We start from the raw sequence: 25,454 nt of genomic DNA, 5'->3' as shown, positions 1-25,454 counted from the left end.
TAGCTGCCAAATGAGAGAAATGTATTTTTAGGTCCTTCAGAAAGTGTGTGTGTGTGTGGGGGGATTGTAATTGTATTCTCTCCCTCTTCATAAATGATGTGAACAAATAGTAGCAAGTAGGACTTTTACTGCACCTAAGGTTAAGGTTCTCATCTTCGCTACATCTCTTCAGACGGACACAACATCCAGCCATCCTCAATCCAGTGGTTAGGAATATGGCTGGAGGAGGTTTATGTGCCAAAAAGCACTCTAATGAGTTGGTAGAAGGGACAGACCAGAGCACAAAAATTCTTGCCTCCCACCTCAAACTCAGTTTACTGGTCCCCGGTTCTTTGCAAATTCCTTCAGGACAGGATATCACCATAAAACTATTCCACAACTTGTACTTTTGTGTTGGCACATAGCTTTGCTTCAAACAATTACACTGACATTTTCCTAATACAATCCCTACAATTTAAATTAAGAATGCAGAAAGCATACTCAGAGCCACACAATAGGGAAAATTTATCCTCCAAATCTATACAAAGCTAGTATATTTTAGTCAGGAAATTCAAGGCCCCTTCCTGTAAATATTTTAAGTTCACATGTTTGTGCAGTAAACTACAAAACCTGGCATGTTTATAGTAGCCCAACTGCAAGGTGCTACCCTCTGAGCGTTACTTGAAATTGTTACTCACAATGGATGGTTTTGTGTAATGATAATGGATCAGCAACACCATAATTGTATTTGCAGCAACTGTGCTCTGTGATCTAAAAATCAGAACACAGACAGAGAGAATTGTTGGAAATTTTTCTCATCTATTAGAGCAGAGATGTGGTTGAACAGTGATATCCTGAGGTGTAGCTGAGGCTATATTAATGAAGAAAAGAGCACATCAGGTTTTTTACCCTGGGTCCAGTGTTTCTTATGAGGTTTTATTCAGTATACAGTATTGTTAAGATAATGATTCATTTTAATGAATACTGCCTTTCTAAAATGAGGAAAACAGGTATTAGAGTTAGTTTTTGTGGTATTTGTCATCCACAGTATTTTTCATCCAGATGGCAATTGACAGAAATTGCCTAAGAGGCTGAAACTATAGTTTAATAATTTGTGTGTCTATGCAGAATGACTAATAAAAGAGAATAGTTTTCAATATTAAGAGCAAATTTTTCCACCTCCAAACCTGAAGCCCAAATTATACAGGATTTTCTTTTAAAATACAAGATGTTTCTGAGGAAGGATGCTGAAGTCAAACAGAGAACAATAACTGCTCTCATTATTTGTGTGTGCACCTTTTGCTAATATAGTTCTGTTTAAAACTTTACCTTTTGGCACTATGTTCCACAGACTCCTATGGGTTATCTGAATCTTTTTTTTAGACTATGAAAAAATATTTTGACTTTCTTTCCCACCAGAATATCTCTCTTTTTCCTGTTATAAGGAAGTGGATAGAGATGAGCACTTAGCATTATAATGCATGTTATTTTAACTTTTATTTCATTATTCTTACAGGGAGCTGCACTCACTGCATGTCTACTGAATAATTCTTAGAACTGAAGAAAGAATTCTGCTGCCAATTTGCAGGGACTTTCAGGATGTCAGGAGAAATCTCACTGGGTACAGTCTATTAACTGTGGCATAGGATTTTTATAGTATTGCTCTGCTTTGTGGGGGAAAGTAACATCACATGGAGTTCTCACAGTCAGAGTTCAAGCCAAATTTCACTCATCTGTTGTGTTTGTTGAGAGCTATAATTGCTTGATTTAGGTGATTGTCTCCATACTGTTCTCTATTCTGATGCCTACTGATTTTCTATAGTGGTTGCAGACTTGGTTGCACAGTCTGTTGAATGATGCCCATGAGCAGCCCTCTCCCCTCCAAGTTTTGCACTTGCTGGCTCTTCCCTTTCACAGAGTATCTTCTATTTTCCTGTGTCACAGCTGTGCCTCCGTACCATTGTGGAATTATTTTATTTCACACTTAAAACTAATTTATTATTTCATTTATCCGCCGGTGCTTTATTTGCCAAACTTTTTGTCTGTTATCATCTTCACTGTCTTGTGTTTTTTTTCATAGAAAAAAAATTAGCACAAGGCACACATAAAATATTATCTATTCTGAATGAGAGTCCTGTATACCCCTGGTATCCCGATACGTGAACATGAGGAGCTCTTCCTTTTAGACAGAATAATTTTCTGTATGTAACAGACTAAGAAAACACAGTGCTGTGATTTTTCCCTCTGATTATTAAAATACAACAGCCACAGTTTTAGGTCTTTGTGGCTAGAATGGAATACAAATGCTTGAGAAGATTGTCCAAGGCACTGTTTGTGTTTCAACACACAGTAGAAGAGACATTTTCCGCTTTTTCTTTTCTTCCATGTATCTTTGCACAGTAACTAATTTGAACAAAACATCATATTGTGCACTAGTTAGTTGAAATGTAGTTGTCTTAGTCACAAATAACACTGGAACTAAAACTCACAGCTGAAGTGGCCACAGGAAATGTAAATCCAGTTGTAATATTGTGCCGGTGTGGTAACATTTATATTTATATCTACCATGATTGTGATTTAACAACTCACTGCTTGTACTAAGAATTTTCAATGCTTGATATGGCAGAATGAAATCTAAAATACCACATTCCACTTCACCAGATTCTGCTTTTGGCTGGGACCATTCATATCAAGATTAATTTTGAGCCAACAAAGAGAATAAAAGGAAGCCTTACTCTTCTGAAAGAAAAAAATATTATTCATACAAAGCTATAAAAGCCTAAATAGAAAAGTAAACACTGATGCAATACTCATAGATGTGCCCACAGAAGAGAAAATAATTATTTACACCCAAAAGTCAGGCATTGGCACTGTGATACTGTGACAGTTCATCACCAAAGACACTCACAGGAGTACAGTAGTTCTCCTGCTCCTTTGGTCAGTAACAGAACAGTGTGGATTGCCAGTGCAAAAGGTCTTTGCTGCAAAGGAGCAGCAATTGTGAAAACACCAAAAGAGAGCAACTTCAAAGCATTCTGTACTGAATGATCCAGAGTATGCCAGGACGCTGTGAAGAAATAGCCCTTCACTTGCCTGCCTCAGCAATTGTAATAGAAAGGGGTCAGTGCCTCTTTGTTCTGACAGCCCTCTCACCTCCACACCTTCAGTCCACCCCCTGCTCTTGGTCACCACTGTTCCACCCCTTTCCAAACCACACTCTGCAATGTGGGCACATATCCCTGATCAGCATCTAGGAAAATAACAGAATCAGAGAATAGTTTGAGTTGGAAAAGACCCTTAAAAGTCATCTAGTCCCACTCACTTTCCATGGATAAGGACAGCTTCAATTAGAATAGGTTGCTCAGAGCCCCACTCAACCCAACCTCAAATGTTTCCTGAGATCTGCCACCTCTCTGGGTAATCTATTCCAGTGTTTTACCACCCTCACTGTAAAAAACTTCTTCCTCATATCTAATCTAAATCTATCCTCCTTCAGTTTGAAGCCATTACCCCTTATCCTATTGCCACATGCCCTGCTAGAAAGTTTATCCCCATCTTTCTTATAGACCCCCTTCAAGTATCAAAAGGCTGCAATAAGGTCTCCCCAGAGCCTTCTCTTCTTCAGCCTGAACAAACCCAACTCTCAGCCTGTCCTCATAGTAGAGGTGCTCCAGCCATGTGACCATTTTCATGGCCTTCCTTGCTCTAACAGGTCCACATCCATCTCATGCTGGGGGCACTGGAGATGAATGCAGTACCCCAGGTGGAGTCTCATGAGAGCGGGGCATGGGAACAGAATCGCCTCCTGCGGCCACTGGGCCAGTTAACATCCCGACTGCGAGACCCCGTCCCGTCCTCCAAGAGCTACCGCTGAAGGATTACAGTGCTGCCTGCCGGCTCTAGGTGTCACCCTGCCCGCACGCTCGCACAGCCGCATCCAGCAAGGCACCGGGCAGCGCCGCGTGTGCGTATGTGGCATAAAAATAATCTGCGGCATCCCACACATTTGATAGTGCAAAGAATCTGTCGGGAAGCTGTGTCTTGTGGAAATGGCTGAGTAAGAGCCTTTCCAGATACACAGAAAAATATGTTCATGGACTTGTCTCTAGTATTCAGAAACGCAGTATGTTTTAAGAAGCTGGACAAACTCCCAGAAATATTTTTGTCCATGCACAGTTGTCCATTAAAAATTTGTTTCCCTCTGTACTGGCCAATGCTATTCCAATTAAAAATTGAAAGGTTCAGAGAGCCAGAGGCTGATGTGGTGCTTTGTGAAAACTCAGTTTCACTATATTTTTGCATTTGGATCATAGAATCATAGAATAGTTCGGGTTGGAAGGGACCTTTAAATGTCATTTAGTCCCATTTCCCTGCCATGTGCAGAGACAGCTTCAATTAGATCAGGTTGCTCAGAGCCCTGTTCAACCTGACCATGAATGTTTCCAGGGATAGGGCATCTGCCACCTCTGGGCAAACTGCTCCAGTGTTTCATTCTGATTGCAAAAAAAGTTCTTCCTTATATCTAATCTAAATCTACCCTCCTTTATTTTAAAATCATTACCCCTTTTACTGTCAAGGGCATGTTCCTCAAAGCAGCACCTAGTGTGCAAAGCAAGGCGAGCTTGAGAGGCAGGCATAGAATCATGAAATAGTTTGGTCTGGAAGGGATCTTTTAAGGTCATCTAGTCAAACCCCTCTGCAATGAGCAGGGACATCTTTAACTAGATCAGGTTGCATCATCCAACTTTTCTGTCCCATCCTTCAGAGAGATTGTCACAACTTCCCACCTAGATGGCTATGCACAGCTCACTACCTGCTCAAAGAGAAATCAATGAACCATGGTCCAAACCAGGGACAGTTTGGTCTGGATCATACTAGGCATTTCATGACTATGGATCACTCTTAAGTAACCAAACCAGGAAGTAGTTTGGATAAGTAGAAAATACTGCTCAGGAACCGCTGTCAAGCCATGTGACCCAAGGAATCTCCTAAGTTTGCAAAGGAGCCTCCATATCCACTCTAGCCTGCCAAGAGCTTCTTCTTTGGCAGAAACCAAAATCGGGGCTGCAAAAATTATTGAAAGGGTGTTCCCAAGCTGTGCTATGAGCAGGAGGAGACCTCCAGGTTTGATCCTACTCCATACTAGCAGAAGAAGAGCTGCCAGTAGACTTTTGAGCATGGTTCACTGCTGCTTGCAGTGCGCAGATCCGTGCTGTAAGATCCCCTTCTGCCATGTGTAATGAGGATGGCCCAAGGCTGCCTAATGCAAGGGCTTTTTTTGGGGCAGAAAGGTGGAGAGGAGTTTTAAACTGACCACTTACCTAGTCACTAGATAACATCTGAGGCAGAATGTGTCAGTGCATTTTTACTTTTTGCTTTCAATGCTGCGAAGTGTTAGAATGAGTACAAATTTGTTCATAGCACAGGTTATAGTAAATAAATAAGGAATACAAATAATAATAGCTGCTTATGTCAGAGGAAAAGAAGATAAACTATTCCCTAAAGTTCTCTCCATCACATCCCCAGACCTTTGTACACTGAGCTTGAAATAAAATTCACCATTTCTTAGAAGTGGACTTAGGCTGGTAGAGTCTAACTGTATTAAAGGTGACAAAAAGTACTACACAATGGGGTGTTATCACAATGGCTTTCACTTTTTCACAATGGTCTATTAGTGTTCTTTTACAGTAGAAACTGAAGTACTCAATTCCTTCAACTTCTTTTTCCTTAGTAATAACCTAAATGTCTGGTTTATTTGGTCAAACATCAGGTTTAGTTTTCTCTTTGTGTCTCAGCTCTCCATTTTGTCATACCAACTAAGAACTTTGTCCTTCCAAAGGATGCATTTAGGTTAGGAGAATTAAATGCAGAGTTCCTATCTGTGGTGGTGGAAATTAATATCCTAAATCAACTGGTTTTACTTTCTTTGTTTGAGAAATGGAAAAGTTTCTTCTCCTTAAGTACAACAAGTTTCTTCTCCTTAAGTACAAAATCCCTCTACAAATACCTTTCCCTCAATCCCTCTCAACTATTGTATATGCTATGTTAGGTACTAAGTATTATAAAAGAGCTATATGATTCCCATGCTTGTGGGCTTTATTTTAGGGTCTTGTGGAATGAGAGAAACTACCAAAATGTATTTACTTGCTTCCTCCATTCCTTTTTTTTTTTTTCCCCTGCAGTGATATCACTATATATTTTATGACAGCTCTGCCTTTCAGCCTCTTTTACTCACAGAAGAACCAATCCCCTTCCCTGAGCTCTGTCTGTCATAAATCCATTGATAAAATCTCTGTCATTGAAACCCCATGGTTCAAGCTGAATCAGGGTTACAGCTCAGCTGAGAGTCCTCACATATGAGGCTCTGCTCGGTCTCTGCATGGCATCTGTTCTTTCATTTATTGTCTGTGCTGGGGCAGGAGAGTTCAGTTGCACAGCTGCATGTTATGTGAGCTATTCAGAGCACTGATGCTTTATGAAAGCAGCCTGCAGCCATCAGTCAAGAAATTATACAGGTTTCTAACAGAGGAGAGACAGATGTCTGTGTGCATTCTCCTGTGGGAAGAATAACTGGTTTTATAAAAAGACCACTGGCCCAGTTTTTGAAAGTGAGTGGCTAGGTTTGGTGCCCAAGTATTTCTGAGGAATTGCACCGAAGAGTTGGTTTCATTACTTATCGCTTCTTCCTTTTTGTAAATCCTGTTGACTTTGGACTGTATCCTGACCATCATGGAAGGCTGCATTTAGGAAAGAAATTTATCTAAAGGTGATAATGGAAACACTGTACAAGATATCTAAATGCACTCAGTTGGTGTAAATATTTCTTCTTCCTCAGTTTTCCAGGTGCTAGGGACTCCCGGAGAAATGAGAATGTCCTTTGCTGACAATACATAGCCAGCCCTTGAGCCCTCTTCCAAAATTTCCACAATCAAAACAGGCAAAAATCAATGGCAAATAAAAAATTATTTCTTTGGAGTAATTGTTGGAAAGGAGAAGAATATAATCAGCAAAAAGAATGCCACTAATGCAGTTAATCTCAGCCCAAACCTGAACCTTTTCATACAACCTGAACCTTTCCTTTGGTCATATGTAAAGAAAAGGAAAGGTAAGAAAATCTGTGAAATAGATGTTAATACACCAAAATCCCACTTCCCAGATGTCCGCCTGGCAAAGTTTCCCATTCACTGACAGAAGACAAACATATGAAATCATGATGCGTAACTATAAAGAAGCAGAATAAATCCTGAGCACACCAGGTACCATCCTACCTTTCCTGGAGCCCCACAGGTTTCATTCTGAAAGGAGATGGACTGGCACACATGGGAGGTTTGAGCTCCGGAACACATTGGCCTTGAGGGTCCACTACAACATTGACAACCTTTGGAGCCTGTTGAGGCTGGACCATGCTATTGGTGGTCTTATACTCAGTCTGAGATGTCTGCAGGGGAAGGGGTGAGAGGTGGATCTCCTGCTTCTTCTCCTTCTCTTGTCTTAGTGACAACTGGATCTTCTCCTTTAATCTGTACAGAACCTACAGAAATAAAGAGGACACCTCATCTCAACTGCCTGGTAAGCAAGGCAAGGAAGGCATTGCAAATGCTGGATAAGATTGCTATACATGGCTTTCATTCCTAGAAGGTAAGCATTTCCCACAACAAGATAAATATTTCCATTACATAAACTGCAGAACGTACATGTGGGCAGTAGGGATTTTAACAGTTCTCACTGTGAGTCAGTACTTATTTGTAATACCTGGAGTAGCATTATTAAAAGGACAAATAACACAGAATGGAAATTAATTACAGAAGACATTGTGAAGAAGGAAATACTGATAAATAGAGTGACTGTAGAAAAAATTTTAAGCATTTTAACACAAGAGAGACAATGGCACAAAATAAAATAGAAGTTCATGACTTAGCCAGGTACAAGTCTCTAATTACAGCACCCTCAATTTGTTTTAGAGCAGATGTTCTTATGTCCACCTATTGCTTATGAATATGGACATCAGATATATGCAACAAAAGCAGAAGTTGTACTGATCTTCTTCCATCAAACTCCACACTGAGGTTGCTGAACCCTGGCTTGGTGAGGGCGGGCAGGTAGCTTGTGCTCAGTAAGGCCACTCCAGAGGTACCCATGTTACACCTGTTTAACACATCTTATTTCTTTGGAGGGCAATGCAAAAAACAATTTCTAAGCCACAGCTGTTCCGTTTTCGAAACATGCCTTACAACCTATGAAATCTATGAGAATTGTAAATATTGCATGTGGAGATGGAAGGCACACAGTTTTTTGAAGATGTCTGCAGATACCCTTGTACTTTCCGCTTTGCTTTATCTGTTCCTGTAAAGCATTTGATTTGGATCCTTGAGTAAGACAAAACTTAGACCAGAGCATTTTTTTCTCTGCAAGTCAGAAGCTGTTTTACAGCTGTTGCCCTGCTAGCACCACATAAAGATCTATCTCTCCATAGCTTTCTACTGATGACTGGATATATCTGATAGGTTTGTTTGTTCAAGGATTAGCATTAGAGGTTTAGCTGGGAACTACCCTAATGTCATTAGCAATACACACATTAAACAAGACTTAGCTAGGTAAACCATCTGTTCTTTCAGAATGGTTTAGAATTGCATGGATAAGATCTCTTTGCCACAAATTTGCAGAAACAACAGCCCTACTGTAAAGCAAGGGCACTGGTACCAGTAAAGATAAAACAGGAGCTTGAAATATTTTAACTGTCTTTTCCTCCAGTGAGTGCTTTCATCTAATTCGTTTCTGATAAACAGCTCAGATATTCATGGCCATGATAATGTTCATCATACCTTCTTGTCACTAATATGTTTTGGCATAGTTTCACTCCTTGGGGACCCAAGGAATTATGGTTTTGACTTCCAAAACATGGACAAGTATTATTTCATATGCTATACAATAATCTATTATTAGACCCTAGAAAAACAATAGCATGACCCTAGCATAAATTTAAAAAAACCTAACAAACTACATTTGATCTAAGTGCTAACACACTTATTCTCAGAGTGGTGCAGGGTTATAATTTTTAATCAATTCTAGGTAAAGTCAAAAAACCAGAAATGGCCAAAAATATAGTGACCAACCCAATCTGTCACTCTCACACACATTAAGCGGGACAAAATCTAACGTGAGCTGTTTGTTAGCTTTACAGATTGCACACACGCCATGTATTATCAGGTCCTGACAAAATCTGAGACAGTGTCCATTTACACAGTCTAAACAGTAGCACACGTAAAGATAGAGGTTGGACCTGGGAGGAACAGAAAGGGGAATGCCTACAGAAAAGACCACAGCATCACAGCAATTCCATCTGGAAGGAATTCAAGGAGTCTGCTAGTATTTACCTCCGCCCTAACTTCATATCAGCTACACCCAAACTATTTCTGACAAATGTTTGCCTAAAACCTTAATGGGCGAAAACTCCCAAGCTTCCCCAAGCAACCCAGGGTCTAGTGACACATGCGATAACAAAGATCTATCTAATGAGTCAACCAAATCACCCTGGAAAAAATTTTCTTCTTTTCCAATCCCCAATGGAGAAAGTATTATTGTCTTCCTTAGGACAGCTTTTGAAATCTTCCCATGTTTGAGAACTATCATGTTTCTGCTTTCTCCTTTTCCTTGTCATAAATAAACTAAATTATTTCGTGTCCTCTGTGTCTCTGATCACTCTTGAATCTCCTTCCTCCTATAATTGCCTGAATTTTTTCACAAATGTGGTAGAGAGAGACAATACAAAATCAGTAAGACATGATACTACAACCAAGTAATTACCATAGCAGAGCTGAATTCAGATCTTAGAGATCATATCCTCATTTATATATCCCAGGGTAAGAAGTTTATTTTTTGCAACATTGATGTTGCTTATGTACTTCTGTGATACTGTTCTGTGATACTGCTGGAACCTTTCCTACAGAACTGTTGTTTTGCCACGTATTTCCTACATTGTATTGATGCACGTGATTAGAGCTCTTGTCCCTGCCAAGCAGCATTCTTGTTCTTTCCCATCTTTTCTCTGGCACCCTAAGAATATTTGAAGTTCTGATACTGTCATACACAATACTTACAATTCCCAATACTGTCTAAGCATTCAAGATCATTAATGAAAATATTGTACAGTACCAGGACAAGGACAGGCAGCATTTTCTATACCCTTCCAGTTAAATAGTCAGTAATGACCAAAATATCTCTTCTCCAAAGTAGAGAGTAGAGAAGAAGAGACTTCTAGAGTTATCCTCCTCTTTTTGATTGAAATGGCATGGGGAAATGGAGACAAGAAAAAAGTAGAAATTAAATAAAGCAACAATTTCCTGTGATAAAATAGCTGCTTTTCAAATCTTAGGGAGACTTTGAAAGATTAAATAACATTTTGTTATAAATGTCAACATTTTTAATAACTTTAGATTAAACATGCTTTCTGTCTTAAGGTTGTAAGTGGTTAAAGAAAATTAAATGTGTTTGAGAGCAAAATATCTCAAAAGACTCCAAGATACTACATGTTCATAAATGCTGATAATTGTCAGAGAATTCAGTTAACACTTACATTTGTGCACCACAGAATTATCACACAATTCAAAGAAGGAAAACATGTAAGATACAACATTGGACAAAAATGCAAAACTTACTGTACAAAAGTCAGTGGTGGTGTAGTGTTGTTCATCTTCTGTGTCACCATTGCACATCTCATATTCAACATATTAGAATTGTGCCTAATGTTCAGAAACCTGGCCACTGAACTCATACAATGTAAATGGCAAAGCTGCTCAAAAATATGATTACTCCTTCATGTACTTACTAGTCATTTCAGTTTAAAATTTGTGCATTTGATACATGAATACCAACACACACTCTAACAACTGTGCACTGATAACATTCTATCAATGTGGTGTTGCTTTTACTATCCAATAAAACTGAAAACAAAGGCAGTAAGAGGACTTCAGGGATCCTGGAACCTAAGAAGGTTGAGAAGTCATCACTCATGTCCCTACACAGTGACTGTAGATTTAAGAACCTGTTATTTATTTCTTCAACTTCCTTCTAGTTACATTCTTCATTCAACTCAAAATGCATCAAGAAACGTGATTCTTCAAAATTTGGTTTCCCACCATTATGAGAGCAACCAATTCTTGGAGTTGAGTTTGTAACAGCCTTAAGAAAACACCTGTCATGTAAAGAATGTGTGACCCTATCTTTCAGACTAAGAAAGCATGAAATAAAAACCAAAATAAAGGTAAAAGGGAAACTTACCATTAAACAAGTCACTAGAATGACAAAGATGCTGAGAAATATGACAACTGCATAAAATCCTTCTTTGCTCCAGATTTTGTCTGCTTCATGCTGGCCTTGCAAAACATTTTTCTTTTTTAAGCAATGAAACAGAAAGAGAGAGAAAAAAAGTTATAGAGTGGCATGCGCAGCTTAAATGGCTCTCATTGGGCATTAATCACTCTCCTCAGCTTTGTCAGCGTTGAAATTCCACAGCACATGGCATGACTTTGAACGCTGCTACTGGCACGCCGTGCCCACGCCCAGTCCATGGAGCAGAGCCACCCTGCACTCCCAGTGCTGCGTGGGGATCTACGGCCCTCCATGGATGCCAAGAGAATCCTCCACCAGCTGTCACAGGCTGCTTGAAGGTAAAGCAAACAAGAGCGAGCACCTTTCTTGGAAACCACCTGGCTTGTCAGGTCAAAGGGCTGTGCTCCCTGTGGGCTCTGGGAGACTCCCTCTGCCTCTTTCTTCCTAGTGCTTATCTCCAGCCCCAGCACACGCACGCCAGCCTTCCCACTGTTTACACCCAACATGGAGCAAAGAGCAGGTTTGCCTTCGTGAGCCGGGAAGCCCTCACACTGTCACCTCTAGATTACATACACATATATGTAAAAAAAATTGATTTTGCTGAAAAAAATCTCATTATCTGTCTATCTATAATTCTGATTATGCTTAATCTCATTATCTTTGGCTTCCTGCTGATAGAACATTTCTGAAACAGCTGTGCACACTAAAATTTCCAGAGCTCCTGGGGAACTCCTGGGGATTAGGAAATAATAATGATTGTAAAAGCATTTATTTTTGTCTTTATTGCAGCATTGGAACTTGGTTGGACAATTAAATTACCAGAATTTCACTATGTTTTCCAACAGACATTTTGTAGCAGAAACAAATTACATGTATCCTCGGTCTAACTGCAATATATTACTTGGAATAAAGTATGTTGTCTGATGTTTCTGGGACCACAGTTCAGTAGACATCACCCTTCCAATTTTCAGCTACTTGCTTTTATTTTCTTAATTGTGTATTTTCAGCAGAGTTCTCAGACTGAGTAAAACCAACTTTCTAAAATTCTGGTTTCCATTGTAAATGGTCAAGGTCTTTATGTTTCCCTCTCGCTGAAATTCCCTAATGGTTTTAAATAATCCTCTTGTTCAACTACAAAGCTGTCTCCCCATCCCAGTGTGGCCTTTTTTCTTCTCTGGGGATGTTGTGCAAGAGGACTGGCAGTTTATCACAGAGGGAAGAGTTCCTCTACACAAAGATGAGTGGCCGCTCAGCGGGACCCTCTAACACTTTACATGGGTACATCATGCTCCAGCATCTCCTTAGCCACCCATTAGCCTGCTCTTTCACATAGCTAATGTATCAACTTTGTCTTCCAAAAAGGCAAAGCCTCCCAAAGCCAAGCCTCTCCAGCCTCCCAAACACCGAAAGTCCCGATGATGATGAATTAATGTGGAAAAGCTTCTTGAGGAGTGGGAGATCATGGCTTGAGGAAGACAATAAGCTGACAAAAAATCTGCTGGGTGCTGGATCCCAATACAGTTTTCATGGTCCTCCTTTCAGCACAGGATTGTGGTTTTGAAAAGAGGTAGGACAATGCAAGACAATTCACAGATACAACTGCTACAAAATGCAAACAGTTAGAGAGGAATTTGGTAGCATGACTAATTTACAGAGACTTGCTTGCTTAAACAAATGCACGTGTGTAACTGAGAGCTGACATCTTTAGAATGGAAAGCATAATAAAGAAGAGTTTTCTTTGGAAGTAATAGTCCTGGGGACCACAATAGAAATCCTTCAGCACAACTACAGAAACCAATCTTGTAAAATTAGTATATTTGTGTGTGTGTGTAATCATGCAGTGTTTCATGGCCTTGGCTTTAAAATATTGCACGTATTGACAATTTAAAAAGGCTTATAAAGTGTCAGTTTGATGTTTAATGAGCAACTTAAAACCCAGGGGTTTCAAAGAGAAGCTGGAAATCTTGCCAAATATCTCTGCAAAAAATTGTTCCTAGACATATTTAAACACTGTTGCCACTGTAGTGGGGTACAGCTCTCTGTGCAATCTGCTACCTCAGCACAGCAAGGTCATTCTGCTGTGCTCATGGCACAGGACTAGGGTCCCAATACTGGCTCAGAGCCCAAACCTGCAGCTGCTCTACATCCAAGACTGCTCCTGTTGAGGTCCATGGGAATTCCATGGTGACAGCAGCAGCTGCAGCTGTGGCCTATTAGCTATAAACTCAGTGTTTGACCCTGAGTGGGTTACCTGATGGCTTTCCGGTGTTTCATATCTCTCAGGAGGAAATTTAGATAAAAAGCAGGATCTAAAGGAGAATTGGCTGTGCTGACCTTTTGTAAGTGAGTAAATGGGGCCGTTTAATACCTCTTCACTGAAAGGACAAATACACTAAAAAGTAAATGAAGAGCTAATAGGAATTTTAGTCACAGTGGATGAGAGACTTAAATAAACTTTAATTCACTAATGTCACAAAACTTTTAAAATATTTTATAACAGACTTCATACACATAACAGAATGAAGAGAATAAAAGAAGAGAAGACTTTAAGGGAAGGAATCTCTGTGATGTCTGTCTAGAGCTACGTGTGTTCAAGATACGTCTTTGCCAGATTTGTCTTTCTAACAATGATGTTCAAAGAATATTTAAAAATGCTATAAAAATGGTAAAAAACATATACCACAACTCAAACTTACTTGACACACCATTTCGAAACATTTTAGTAGTACCTTCACCTACTCAGGGAAATCTCTCTCCTGGATCTAATTGGTGGAGAGCAAAATCCTTACTTACGCGGCTTCCTAATGACAGAAGAAGCTGTGACCTCCAATAACTGAGTCATCTCACACTCACGATAAGGAACAGCTTCTTGAAATGTCAGTGCTGCTCATTCAGAACTTTGTTCCTTTGTCTGGGAAAACTGATAAGAGGGATAGTAACTGCCACGTCCACTACAATTTGCTGATGCCCAGGAAAAAAGCTAATTGGATGGCCAAATGCAAGGCAAAAACGAGATGATTCTTGTCTTTCAGATAGTTTTTGAGGAGTACGCTGGAGGATATACTCAGACTAATTTACAAAAATCCGCAGCTAATAAGGTGGGGTAATATCAGAGTGGATGGAGTGGCAAGGGAATTCCAGTAGCTCAGGCAGCATCAGGTCTAGAGCAAACAGGGAGGAAGGCATAATTTCCTAGTATTTCCATTCCCTAAGGAGTCTCCAATCAGGCAAGTTTTTCAGGCAGAATGAGCCAGGGTAATTTAAACTGTTTAAATACAGCATAATTCAAGGTGCAGAAGAATCAAATGTATTCTTACAATGCCATTCAATCACTAACCTTATGGAAGAGTGCCTGCACCCAAGGGTATCTGCTTTGCTCTGAACTGGAACAAATGTGTTTTTTCTAAACAATTTTTATAAACTTTTTTTCTTTTTTTAAAGACACTAAAAACTCACTCTGGCTTTTCTGGTCTTATTATGGAAAAATAGTGGAGTATTTCTACAAGGAAGTAAAACGAGCAGCCAGCTTTTGATAATAACAAGAGAGACATTGACCTGAAGTAGTCACTGTAAAATCTGTGACTGAAAGATCCTGCTGCAGTATCAGGACCTGCCAGAAAAGGTAAATTTTCAGTGGACAATAGGTGAATTTGCAAATTGCATCAGTTAACCCCAATTAGTCCCTTGGGCTGGAACACTAGTGACAGCACAGCAAGCTGTAGTTCTGAGCTCAGTAAAGAAAGCTCACAGGGAGCTGGGGGTAGAACTCAAGATCAAAAAGGGTTCATGGAAGTTCACACTGAACAGCTTTGTTTTTTATGCTCTTTTAACTAGCTATTAACTAGCTATTAATTAGCTATTTTAGCTAAGGCACATTAGGAATGGCTGCCCAGAAATCACTTCCACCCCCAGTGAAAACATGGAGCAATGTGTGTGACCTCTCAGGCTCACAGGACACTGGATAATAGCCACTTAACCATGTCTCCCATGATGAAGTCTCCCCAAAGGCTCTACCTTAGGCACATGCGTGATGCAGTGCTGTGATTCCACATCCACACTGGCAGCCTGCAGTGCTCCTGTTCCTGTTGGGCGCTCTGGGTGCAGCCATGCAGGTGTTACACTACACCTGCCTTGCCCGATCACAGGAGCATGTCCTTGTGCTCTGCTTTGTTCCCAGGTGCCTCTGTCAGTCCAGGCTGTTGTAATTTCTAAGATACTGGTTTTGATCCCTTGTCCTTACATCGACTTACAGTTTCTGTATACTTTAAGTGCATGATTGCTTCCTTTGATTTCTTCTCTAGTATGTTAATATCACATACTTCAAAGGCAGCCTCTTTGTGCAAGGAGGCTGTAATGGTACATTTTGGGATTGCATAATTTTGGTATGAGCTCTGGAAATTTCTCCTTCAGTGACACATCTCCAGCTGGAAGTTAGCTTAGCTCTCAAAACATAGTAACCCTTATTTTATTTACTGGAACTTCAGTTACTTTTGTCATTCAAAATCACTTCAAGTTCTCTTCTAGTAAATTCTGAAATCTAGTAGTATTTTATTTTTAATCCAAGCACAATTTGAAGACATTAGGAAACCAGGATTCCCACATCATAATAACACAGACTAGCTAAGTAATTGAATTTAGTCCTACCATGAAGCAGCAATTTGGTACTTTGTTCTGGAGAGGCCTGCTCTTGACTGGTACATCCCATGGAGCAGAATTCAATCCGAAATCCCACTTCACACACAAACTTCAGACCATAATAAAAGAGCAAATCCTACAACTACAATAAGCCATTGGAAAAGCAAGGAGATATGAAAGGTATAGACATTGTCTTGTACCCCTGAAATGGCAAGGATTCCATTAAAATTACACATTCGCACCAGTACATATCTCATTCTACACCAGGCAGTAAAGTGCTCTAGTGGTTCCTACAGCAAAGACACATAAGGAAACTGCTCTTTCAGCTACTGCAGAATAAGAAACTGGGATGTCATTTTGAGACAGGCAATTTACTTGAAAATAGATCAACCAGTGATCAACGCTTTTGTGCTGATGTGAACAAGCAAATTATTTCTGTAATGAATGGAAATGTAGTTCCAGGTACTGACATTCACTGAGACTTTTGCTGTTTATGGTATAGTATGGGCTGAGACATTGAGCAGAGCAGTCTTCCATGTGGGTTTTCCTACAAAATCTTGGTAAAATTTCTTTGGACAGGCTAATCTCCCTCAGCATTAACCCTATGGGGGTCTAGTTTACACTAGACCTTGCTAAAAAGAGTCAACCAAGCCATCTCAGGAGAGGTGTCTCACAGACGGGATGGACTACCTGTCAAACATATCTCTTTTTATTTACCATAGAGAGAGAGACAGCAGACTTTCAAGTCTTAGGCAACTCTTACTGAAATACAGCTGAAAAAGGAGACAAATTCCAGCCCTAACACCTCTGTGTCAGCCACCCACCAAGATGAGAGTAATGCTTCTTTTGTGCACAGATACACTGATAGTGCACATACAATACTGGTCGTGAAGCATTCGTACTTTTGGTAGAACAGTGTACAATTTATTAGCTCATGATTTAATCAGGATTGATAGCTCAGGAGCACACACACACACTGGGTAAGATAATGTGTCAAAGCTATGTAAGGCTTTGTATAACTATACCTTCCTTCAAAGGTTTGCCTGTTTCGTTTCAGTTTGCTGTTTGGAAAAATTTGTTCTTAGAGCAAGTTGAGGGAAAATAAGTGGTTAGTAGCTGACCAAGTAAAGATTGTATGTTGCTGCCTTTTAGATGTTGTTTTCTGTGTAGTCTTACACATGTAAACCATTTACTGAGATCCAAAAGCAACCTATTAGTGTAAAGCTGCATTATTTTTCAGGATCAGTGCCTTAGCTGTATAATCTGCTATCAACTGAAATATTAAAATAATCTCTTGTGTCTCCAACAGTATTTGAAGGAGTTATAGGCTGCACAACTTTCATTCTAATAATCCTTTTCTAAATTATTAGCTACATTTTTTTTTCAGAAAGAAAATACAAATATCTGAGCACTCCAGATTATTGAAATGTATCTAACTCAAGATGAGCTCTTGAGTTCAGAGCTTGTTTTTTTTCCAGCATCTCTTCATAGCTTGATGACATTTCTCCATTCATCTATTATTCATGTAAGTTCTTGCCCCATGTCTACCTGAAGTGTTATTTGTAACTAAAGTACTAGGAATAGATAATTGCATCTATCCCAACCATCAGACTCGTGCTTCAGATACAAAGGAAATTCTGACCTAAACAGCTCAGGTTGCTGATGGGTGATATAAAGACCTGATTTGACGTTTGGAAACCACTGCTTTGCTTTGTTTTGTATTAGAACAGCTAAAACAAGAACCTGAATTTTGACAATATAGTCTCTGCTTTGAAATGGATTTTTTTTTCCCAAAAAATGGATGAAGTTATACAAATAATAGCTATAAGTTTAATTTTGCCCTCTATTTGGAGCAGGTAAAGAAAAATCTCTCAGCAATCCTGAAAATAGAAAGAAGCATGGGTGTAATGTACAGATTCAATTTTTCAAAATCATGTCAGACACAAGTTACATGGGTAGTAATGGTGACACCTAGATTCTGCATTCTATTTATCTCTCTACTGAAACTGTTGTATCTTCTTACCCCCATTAATAGACCAGAATTCCTTATATCCACTTCCTTTAAGGCAACTGGTGCATGCTTAGGATCTAAACTCTGATTTCAATGACAGTTCATCTGTGTGAGGAGGACCTGGACGTTAAAGAGTAAATAGCCTAATGAAGCACTACTAAAGTTGTTTAACAGGGCTAGTTGGATGGATCTGGCCTAGTGGAAGATGCACCAGCCCGTGGCAGAGGGGTTGAAACTAGATGATCTTTAAAGTCCTTCCCAAGCCAGACTATTCTAGGTTTCTATGATAATTGCTTTATAGTAGCAATGCTATCATAGCCTATACGTTTTCTGCCTCATGCTTGAGAACCTCAGCCAGAAAACTACCGAGGATGTAAGCGCCTAATCTGTATCAAAGTAATACAGGTTAGAAAATTGATAACCAACCTCAGGGGAGACCTCTGTTATTCCAAACTGGGATAAACTCTGATGCAAAATGTTGATATTAAGGGAACGCAGCACTTCTTCAGATGGGAGCGCCTCAGAAATTCCTGGCTTCCTGTTCAGTGGGGACACAAACAGTTCTACACAGTTCTTCTTCCCCTAGGGGAAAAAAAAAGCAAAATCATAGGAGGGGTCTGACATTAGATAATCTCTGCTGTCTGTAGATTGCAACTATAATTCCAAAAACAAAAGCATGGAATATAAAGGTTGCAACCTGCTCTGTGAGGAGAGCATACCTTTTTCCCGTCTCTGTAAATCCCAGCAGACTGGAAGAAAATGCAAATCCTATACATGGGCATGTATGCTTTGTCTCAATCACTATTGACAAGGTAGACTTTTCCTGAGTCTTGTGTCATTAAACAATCAATGTAACATTGTGATGGGAGGAGCCATGGGATGGGGTCAATGGCAATGTGCCAGCAGGGATTTTAGCAGATAGTTCATCTGAGCTGAGCTGATAGAGGTTATATATCATACATATATATATATATATAATATAGCTTAGCATAATGCTGTGATATTCGTACATTACTTTCTAGCCCCTTGTCAACACACTGCTGACACATACCACAATGAAGTCCTTTTAGTTGACTGCAGTGCAAATTAATATGGTACAACAAAATTAAAGGACCAGGGAAGTTTTGTTAACACTTAATGGGTAACCTGAGAATGCCCACTCTCCTATCTATTAATACTTGTCCTGGTGTCTTTGATGCCAGTCCTGGCAGCCTAAGAGGTTCTGTATTAGAAATGTCAGTGATGCTCACTCTTTTTCAAGGTAGCAAAAGGAGAGTTTCTCTGTTGTGATAGACTCGAACAGCACCCGAGACCAGTGCTTCAGACAGCTCTGATGTCCAAACAGGTTGTGGGAACCTTGGCTCCCCAGGGCTATGGCCAGCATAGCTGACACTGTGGGACAGAGTTCAGACCTGGGGGATTTCCCACACATGAGGCAGGCATGGAGCTGCTCCCTGCATTGCTACCTGAGCAGGCAAGAACCTCACCAGTCTGGTTATTTGCTATTCATCATTATGGGATGGGAGAGATCAGTTCAAACTGGGATAACCCTGATTTCCCCTGCCTCCTTCCCATCACCTTGAATGTGCATCACCTCTACTGAAGTGAAGAAAAAGACATCTTTTGCTATTCTTAAAACACCTTTGCATAAAATACTCTTTTCATAAAATACTCTTTGCATTCAAAAGAGAGCTGCACAGAAAGGGACTCTTGCAAATGTGTCTGCCCTAAATCTGTCCTCTGTGGTCTCACATGCACTGCTGGTCCATCTGCTCAATAAGAATGGTAAGGACACTGGCTGCTGGTGGGAGCTGAAGAAACTGATTTAAGGCTGTGGTTGTACTCAGTCTCTGACATGAGTAGGTGACTGCTGCTGGGTGAAGATCACAGGCACCAGGCAAGGCTTGGTGGGTATGCAGCACTCCCAGTGTTTTGTGCCTCCTCTGTTTATGAGTTTCTCTGCCCATTAAATGACCTTTATGGGAGAAGGATGTACTGGAAACGTTAAGGAGATACTGGAAATACCAAGTTAATATTTCCTGGCACACTATGTGCTGTTACATGTAAGAGGTTAGCAGGCTCTCTTCTCTCCCTGTGCCCATCCACATCCTGGCTTCCAGACTCCTGATCACTTCTGAGAGCTGCTCCCTTGGGAGTGAGTCACCTTACCTCACTTCAGTTGTCTGCCTCCAAAAGTCAGCAGAGAGAGACTGGCATCTCTAGAGGATTATTTAATCCATCCTAATATTATCGGGATGGATCTCAATGCCTCTTCTCCTGCAGTTACCATTCTCTATACTGCTTTTACAGGGAGCCTAGATGAACAGACAACACTGAAACAAGGCAAGATGAATTTTGATGTGCTCTGCTTGCTTGTCAGCACTCTGCATGAGAGGAACTGTCTCATGTTAGAAGGATGAAAAGTGGGAATAATGTCTCCTAAGATGCATTTGTCTTCCTTGTGAATTTTGACTGTGCATGATTTTTAGAGCAAATAGGGGAAAAGTTTGCTTGCTTTCTTGTATCGCTGAAATATTAGCTCATAGAAAAACCTTTTCAGGTGTTGAGAAGACTAATTAATAATAGTACTTACTGTATTCTGGGCTATATGCAGGTGCAAAATGACATTACCTCTTCCCTTAAATCACAAATGAGAGGAGAAAGCAAAAAGCAATGGAGCCAGGAGGAAAATGAACAGCATGTTTCTTCTATTTATTTACATAATTTCTATAGAGCATAGTAAGAAAGCTACTAGGTGATTCAGTATGTTGAAATACACATCTCAGACTCCAAAACATTTCTCATTTAATTGTGCTTTTCTCTGAATATGTCTTTAAATCTTTCATTCTGGTCAATGCAGGGGACAAAGGAAATTTAGCATCGCTTGTCACAAATGAGTGAGATCCCTGAAGAACATGAAAAGGGCTTGCAGTGCATTCCTATTGATCTTTTTCGCTGTATTTTTGTGCGATCTTTTCTCACAGAGACATTACTTGAAAGAGTTTTATAATCTTTTTGATGTATACAATCCTATCAACCTTTCAAGGCAGAAAATACTTTTATGCTGAACCTGTCAGTTTTCTTCCCCAATATTCACCCTGCATGTAGAATAAAATAACTCTTCTTCCCTCTGCAAAGTGAATTGAAGGCTAGCAATACACACATGATGCTGGGTTTTCTTGCTTCATGGTAAAACTGTCATAAAAAGACAACAGTGTTAAATATGCATACACAGAAAACCATACAATGACAGTTGATTAAAAAAGCCTTTTCTGCTAGAAGCAAATTTACCACCATCTTTTGCCAATAGGATGCTGTAGTCTACAATATCATTTTTGAGGACAGATTATTATAGCAGAATAACAAAGCATGAATAGTAATATTGTGAGATGACATTTAATTTACTAATAGAAAGTCTGAGGATAAATTGTGAAGATGCCTTTGAAAGGAAGAATCACGTGTATTTTTTGAGCAATATTCAACCTTTGAGAAACAAAACATGGATAAGGTGTGAATTTGAAAAAGAACTGCATTCGAATGAAAACTAAGGGATAAGCAATCTGCTTATGAATAGGACAAAAAAGAGATTTATCTGGCTTAGCTGACAATGGTGTCTTTTCAAAAGAAAATTTAAATAATTTTTTATGGGGATCAATTTTTCTGTAGTGCAGTTGAAAAAATGAAATAATAAGTATTCTTCTGTCCTATTTAATTGCACTCTTCCATAGTGACAGGAAAATAAGAGAATTTAAAGAAACAGGTACACTTCAATACACACAGTCTTTTGGTACTTACAATGAGTCTGTTGATATGAACTTGCTGAGGTAACAGTCCCAGTGCTGCTGCCACTCCTTGGCGAAATATCCGAAGCAATGTGATATTCAGCTTGTTTACATCCATTTGCAGTGTCTAAAAAACAAAATCAGTTCAAATGAACTCCTTGCTCAAGACATTTAGTTCTCAAGATGACTGATCTCTGGGGCTTTTCAGTAATTGTTGTTGGGTTTTTTTCCTGTAACAATAATCTGTGTAATCTATGTGCATCACAATATATACTAAGTCCAAAGGTAAATTTAAGTACCTTAAATGCTATTCATTAGCAAAGTACCACCTTTACCCAAGTACACTCAGAAAGGGTTCCAGATGGTTTCAGCTCAATTCCTTGGACAGGTCACAATGTTAAAGATAACACAATTACTACATTAGAAATAAAGTCAAGCATTAAATATCAATGCATCCTTAAAGAGTGAGATGTTGAGTTTGCACAATGAAGATTCTTTTGGAATATTGTCGTAGCGTATCTCCCTGAAGGTGAAGAATGAGTCAGACAATAGTGAAATCATACAATTTTAATTCTGATTAGCAGTTTCTGAGATCAAAAATGAAACATTCTGGATAATTCCCCATTCTTGAATTTCCTAAAGCTTCCTCATGCAAGTCACAGGATGAGACAAACTATAGCACTGAAGCATTTTCTTTCCCTGTGTTAGAATCAGAGTGAAATTTAGAAGTTTCCTCAAGTTCAGATTCTTTTTGTGAAGTCAGTGGAATTTTACCCAAGAAATAATTTAGGTTCAAATCTTCTGTGTCCAAGAAGACCCAGGTATTGGGTCTCCACATGATGCCTGGTAGACAGTACTTCCATGTGGTACTTTGGGGTCCGCTTCCTTGCTTTCATGTCCTTTTTGCAGACAATATGTAGTGGAGAAGAGAGGAAAGATGACTATGTCAGATGGCCACAGAAGCATTCCAACGCTTCTGGCAACTTCTGACTTAGGAAGTTACTAAGTTCTGCCTGAGCCAGTTGACTTGAGATGAAAAAGATTAATTTTTTTATTTTAAACTTCCTATTTAGAGCCATAGGCCAGCTTGCCGCTCTGAGGAACCAAGCAAGTATTCTTCCTTCCTAACCAGAGCTGCATAAAGAGAATTAAATATCCGTGGGTCAGATATCACACTGGGAATACGGCTATGGTTCAGAAAGAAAGGAAACTTTTTTCTCAAAGAAAAACAACATCACACATTTTGACTGTTGCTCTTTATCAGTATTTATAAGCTATAATGTAAAACCATAAAATACTTGCTTTCCTTTTCCACTATCAATTTGATTTTTCTGTCAGTACTGAGTGTTTTTCTTTCTTTTCCTCCCTTTTTCTCATTTTTTTACATTACTGGGATTGTCGGGTCTTGATGCATGAGATCTGCTCTTACCACACAGCTGAGCTTTATTACAACTTGAAGTATGATAAGATTCTTCCATTTAAAATACGATGGCATTTTCAAAATGCAAAATCTTCTCTTTGCTTCTTCTTGAATTAGACATCCTCAGTGCTTACAAAACTGCTCCAACCCTAATCACCGAAATATAGAGATATCTTGAGAGGGAACATATGGAGGTCTAACAGATATGAAGACTTTGTCTTCTGTACCCCAGACTCATGGAACACCTGAGAAGAACTGGTTTGGAGCTTTGAAGCTGTCAGTACACTGAGACAGCCTGGTCTGAAGATCTTGAATAAATGAGAAAGGGAGTTTCTGCTGAAATAGAAATACTGTCATGAGGATCCCTAGAGATCCATTAGGATAGCATAGAGTGTCTAAGTTGGTGACCCTGAGTTATGGGGATAATAATAACTGTTGTTAGTGAGCAAACTTAGCAGGCATAAAATCAAAATACATTCATATAAACCTACTTGAGCCAGGTATCATAACACAGTAATAGAGATATTGTTAAATAGTGTGTTAAGACCTCACTGATAAAAACACGGAAATGAAACAGCCAGAAAAATATCTAGCTTCAGAGGCAATAGAAGGTCTTAAAGAGCCCATAAGGAGGTAACAAATTCTCACAGATTTAGTGTGCTGGGATTGTGGTTCATCATACCCAGGGACAGTAAAATGTGGTGAAACTCCATTATCTTCAAGAGAGTCACATTTCCGCCTACCAGGTCTGAATTCGGTCATTTAACAAATGTTCATCCGAGGCTGCAGTGTGTGTGTGTCTCTGTAACAGTTCCATTGTCCTTCGTGGTCTCCTGGGGAAAGCCTGAAGACTGCAGCACCCTGTCAGTCTGGCATCAGCTGCTTAAAACTCTCACCTGGTCTTGCAGCCAGAGATTACAGGACCCTTTTAGAAAACCTCTTAAATAGAAGGGAAAAAATTTGCCCTTAAGCCTTACCTCAGGATGCATCTTGTGCAGCTATAAAGATTTTTTTAAATTTTGGGGTTGCTTTTTATTTTTGCCTTTTTTTTTTTTTTTTTTGGTGACTTTTCCTCCCAAAAAAACCCAAGAAATATCCGAGGAAGAAGCATCTCACATTTAGTATAAGAATCCCTTGTTTAGCTGTCCATTGAAGGGATCTGCTTCTCCTTTTCAGCTGTCAGTGTGAATCTTAGTTCCTCGGCAATTATAGCAAAAATTAGGTAAGAGTATTACAGGTCACCTTTTTCTACATCAGACACTACAAGGGAGTGTATTTGACTCTTCCTGTCAAAAGGAAAGTAAGCAATCCAGAATCTGTCACTTTAGGAATGGAATTTCTAACTCAATCAGTGAAAGGTAATTTACATAAATGCTTGATGGGATCCTAAGAGCACCTGCTTTAGAGTGAGAAGAACATCACAAATGTGCTCTGTGCTCTCTATTATCCTTTTTTGGTACTGTATACATAAAAGCATAAAGCAGAAGTTGACCAGATTCGAGGTGTATCAAGTTCATTCTACTGTGGCCAACTGCGTGCTTATAGTAAATGATAGGAACAGGGCAAGATTACAGTCTTTTCCCAAGTTCGTTCTGACAAGATCACAACTAATTTATGTCTATTCAGCATAGGCAATGGATCTCCTCAATTACAACAACATTATCAGACTGGGCTGGGATGAAGGCAACACTTGGGGGCATTATATTCTCGACTCTGGCATATGCCTCCTGAAGGTGACTGAAATTTAAGTCTGACCTGAGGGTCTGGTGTAAAATTGCCTTTCTGCAAATTCTTAAGTATAACAATTTTTGTTGAAAAAAGTTAGTGAGAAGGAGAAAAAAAAGAAAAAGAAAAGAAATAATATAGAAAAAAGAAAGGAAAAAAAGTCTTAAGTGTTTCTATCAGAAAATTTTCAAAAGGTTATTAAAATCTAAATATTTTAATATTATTGTGCCATTCTGATGGCATACCTAGATATTGTTTTGACTATAGTCCACAAAGGTAAGAGATTAGGATAGAAAACTGCTAATGGATGAAGTACAAATGCAACAATACCTGTACAAATGCAACAAGACCTAGACAAACAATATAAGGTGTCATTATTAAGAGAATCACTCCTTCAATGGAAACCTGACCAGCCATTTACAGGTTATAATTACAAAAATGAAATCCTTATGAGTTCTAATACCACCTGCAAAAAAAAGTGAAATTAACCCCTGTAAAGTAATCCATCTACACAAATAAAACAAAGCGTTAACATAGATACACAAGTTATGTCTTACTGTGTTCCTCTAGCTGC

The 25,454-nt window shown here is 39.4% G+C and overlaps 1 protein-coding gene across 1 annotated transcript in view; it reads right to left on the bottom strand.

The window, feature by feature from the left end:
• PTPRR (protein tyrosine phosphatase receptor type R) overlaps nucleotides 1–25,454 on the bottom strand; it is a 140,119-nt gene that overhangs the window by 45,892 nt on the left and 68,773 nt on the right. The window contains exons 3-6 of the mRNA XM_082279664.1: nucleotides 21,749–21,862; nucleotides 18,380–18,535; nucleotides 11,257–11,367; nucleotides 7,248–7,510 (exon numbers count right to left, since the gene is read on the bottom strand). Of these exons, the coding sequence (XP_082135790.1) occupies nucleotides 7,248–7,510; nucleotides 11,257–11,367; nucleotides 18,380–18,535; nucleotides 21,749–21,862 (644 nt within the window). The remainder of the gene's footprint in view (nucleotides 1–7,247; nucleotides 7,511–11,256; nucleotides 11,368–18,379; nucleotides 18,536–21,748; nucleotides 21,863–25,454) is intronic.

Source organism: Coloeus monedula, assembly GCF_965178545.1.
Source record: "Coloeus monedula genome assembly, chromosome: 4".
Classification (NCBI taxonomy): Eukaryota; Metazoa; Chordata; class Aves; order Passeriformes; family Corvidae; genus Coloeus; species Coloeus monedula.
The sequence above is the reverse complement of the archived record's forward strand: the minus strand, read 5'-3'. Positions and strand labels throughout refer to the sequence as shown.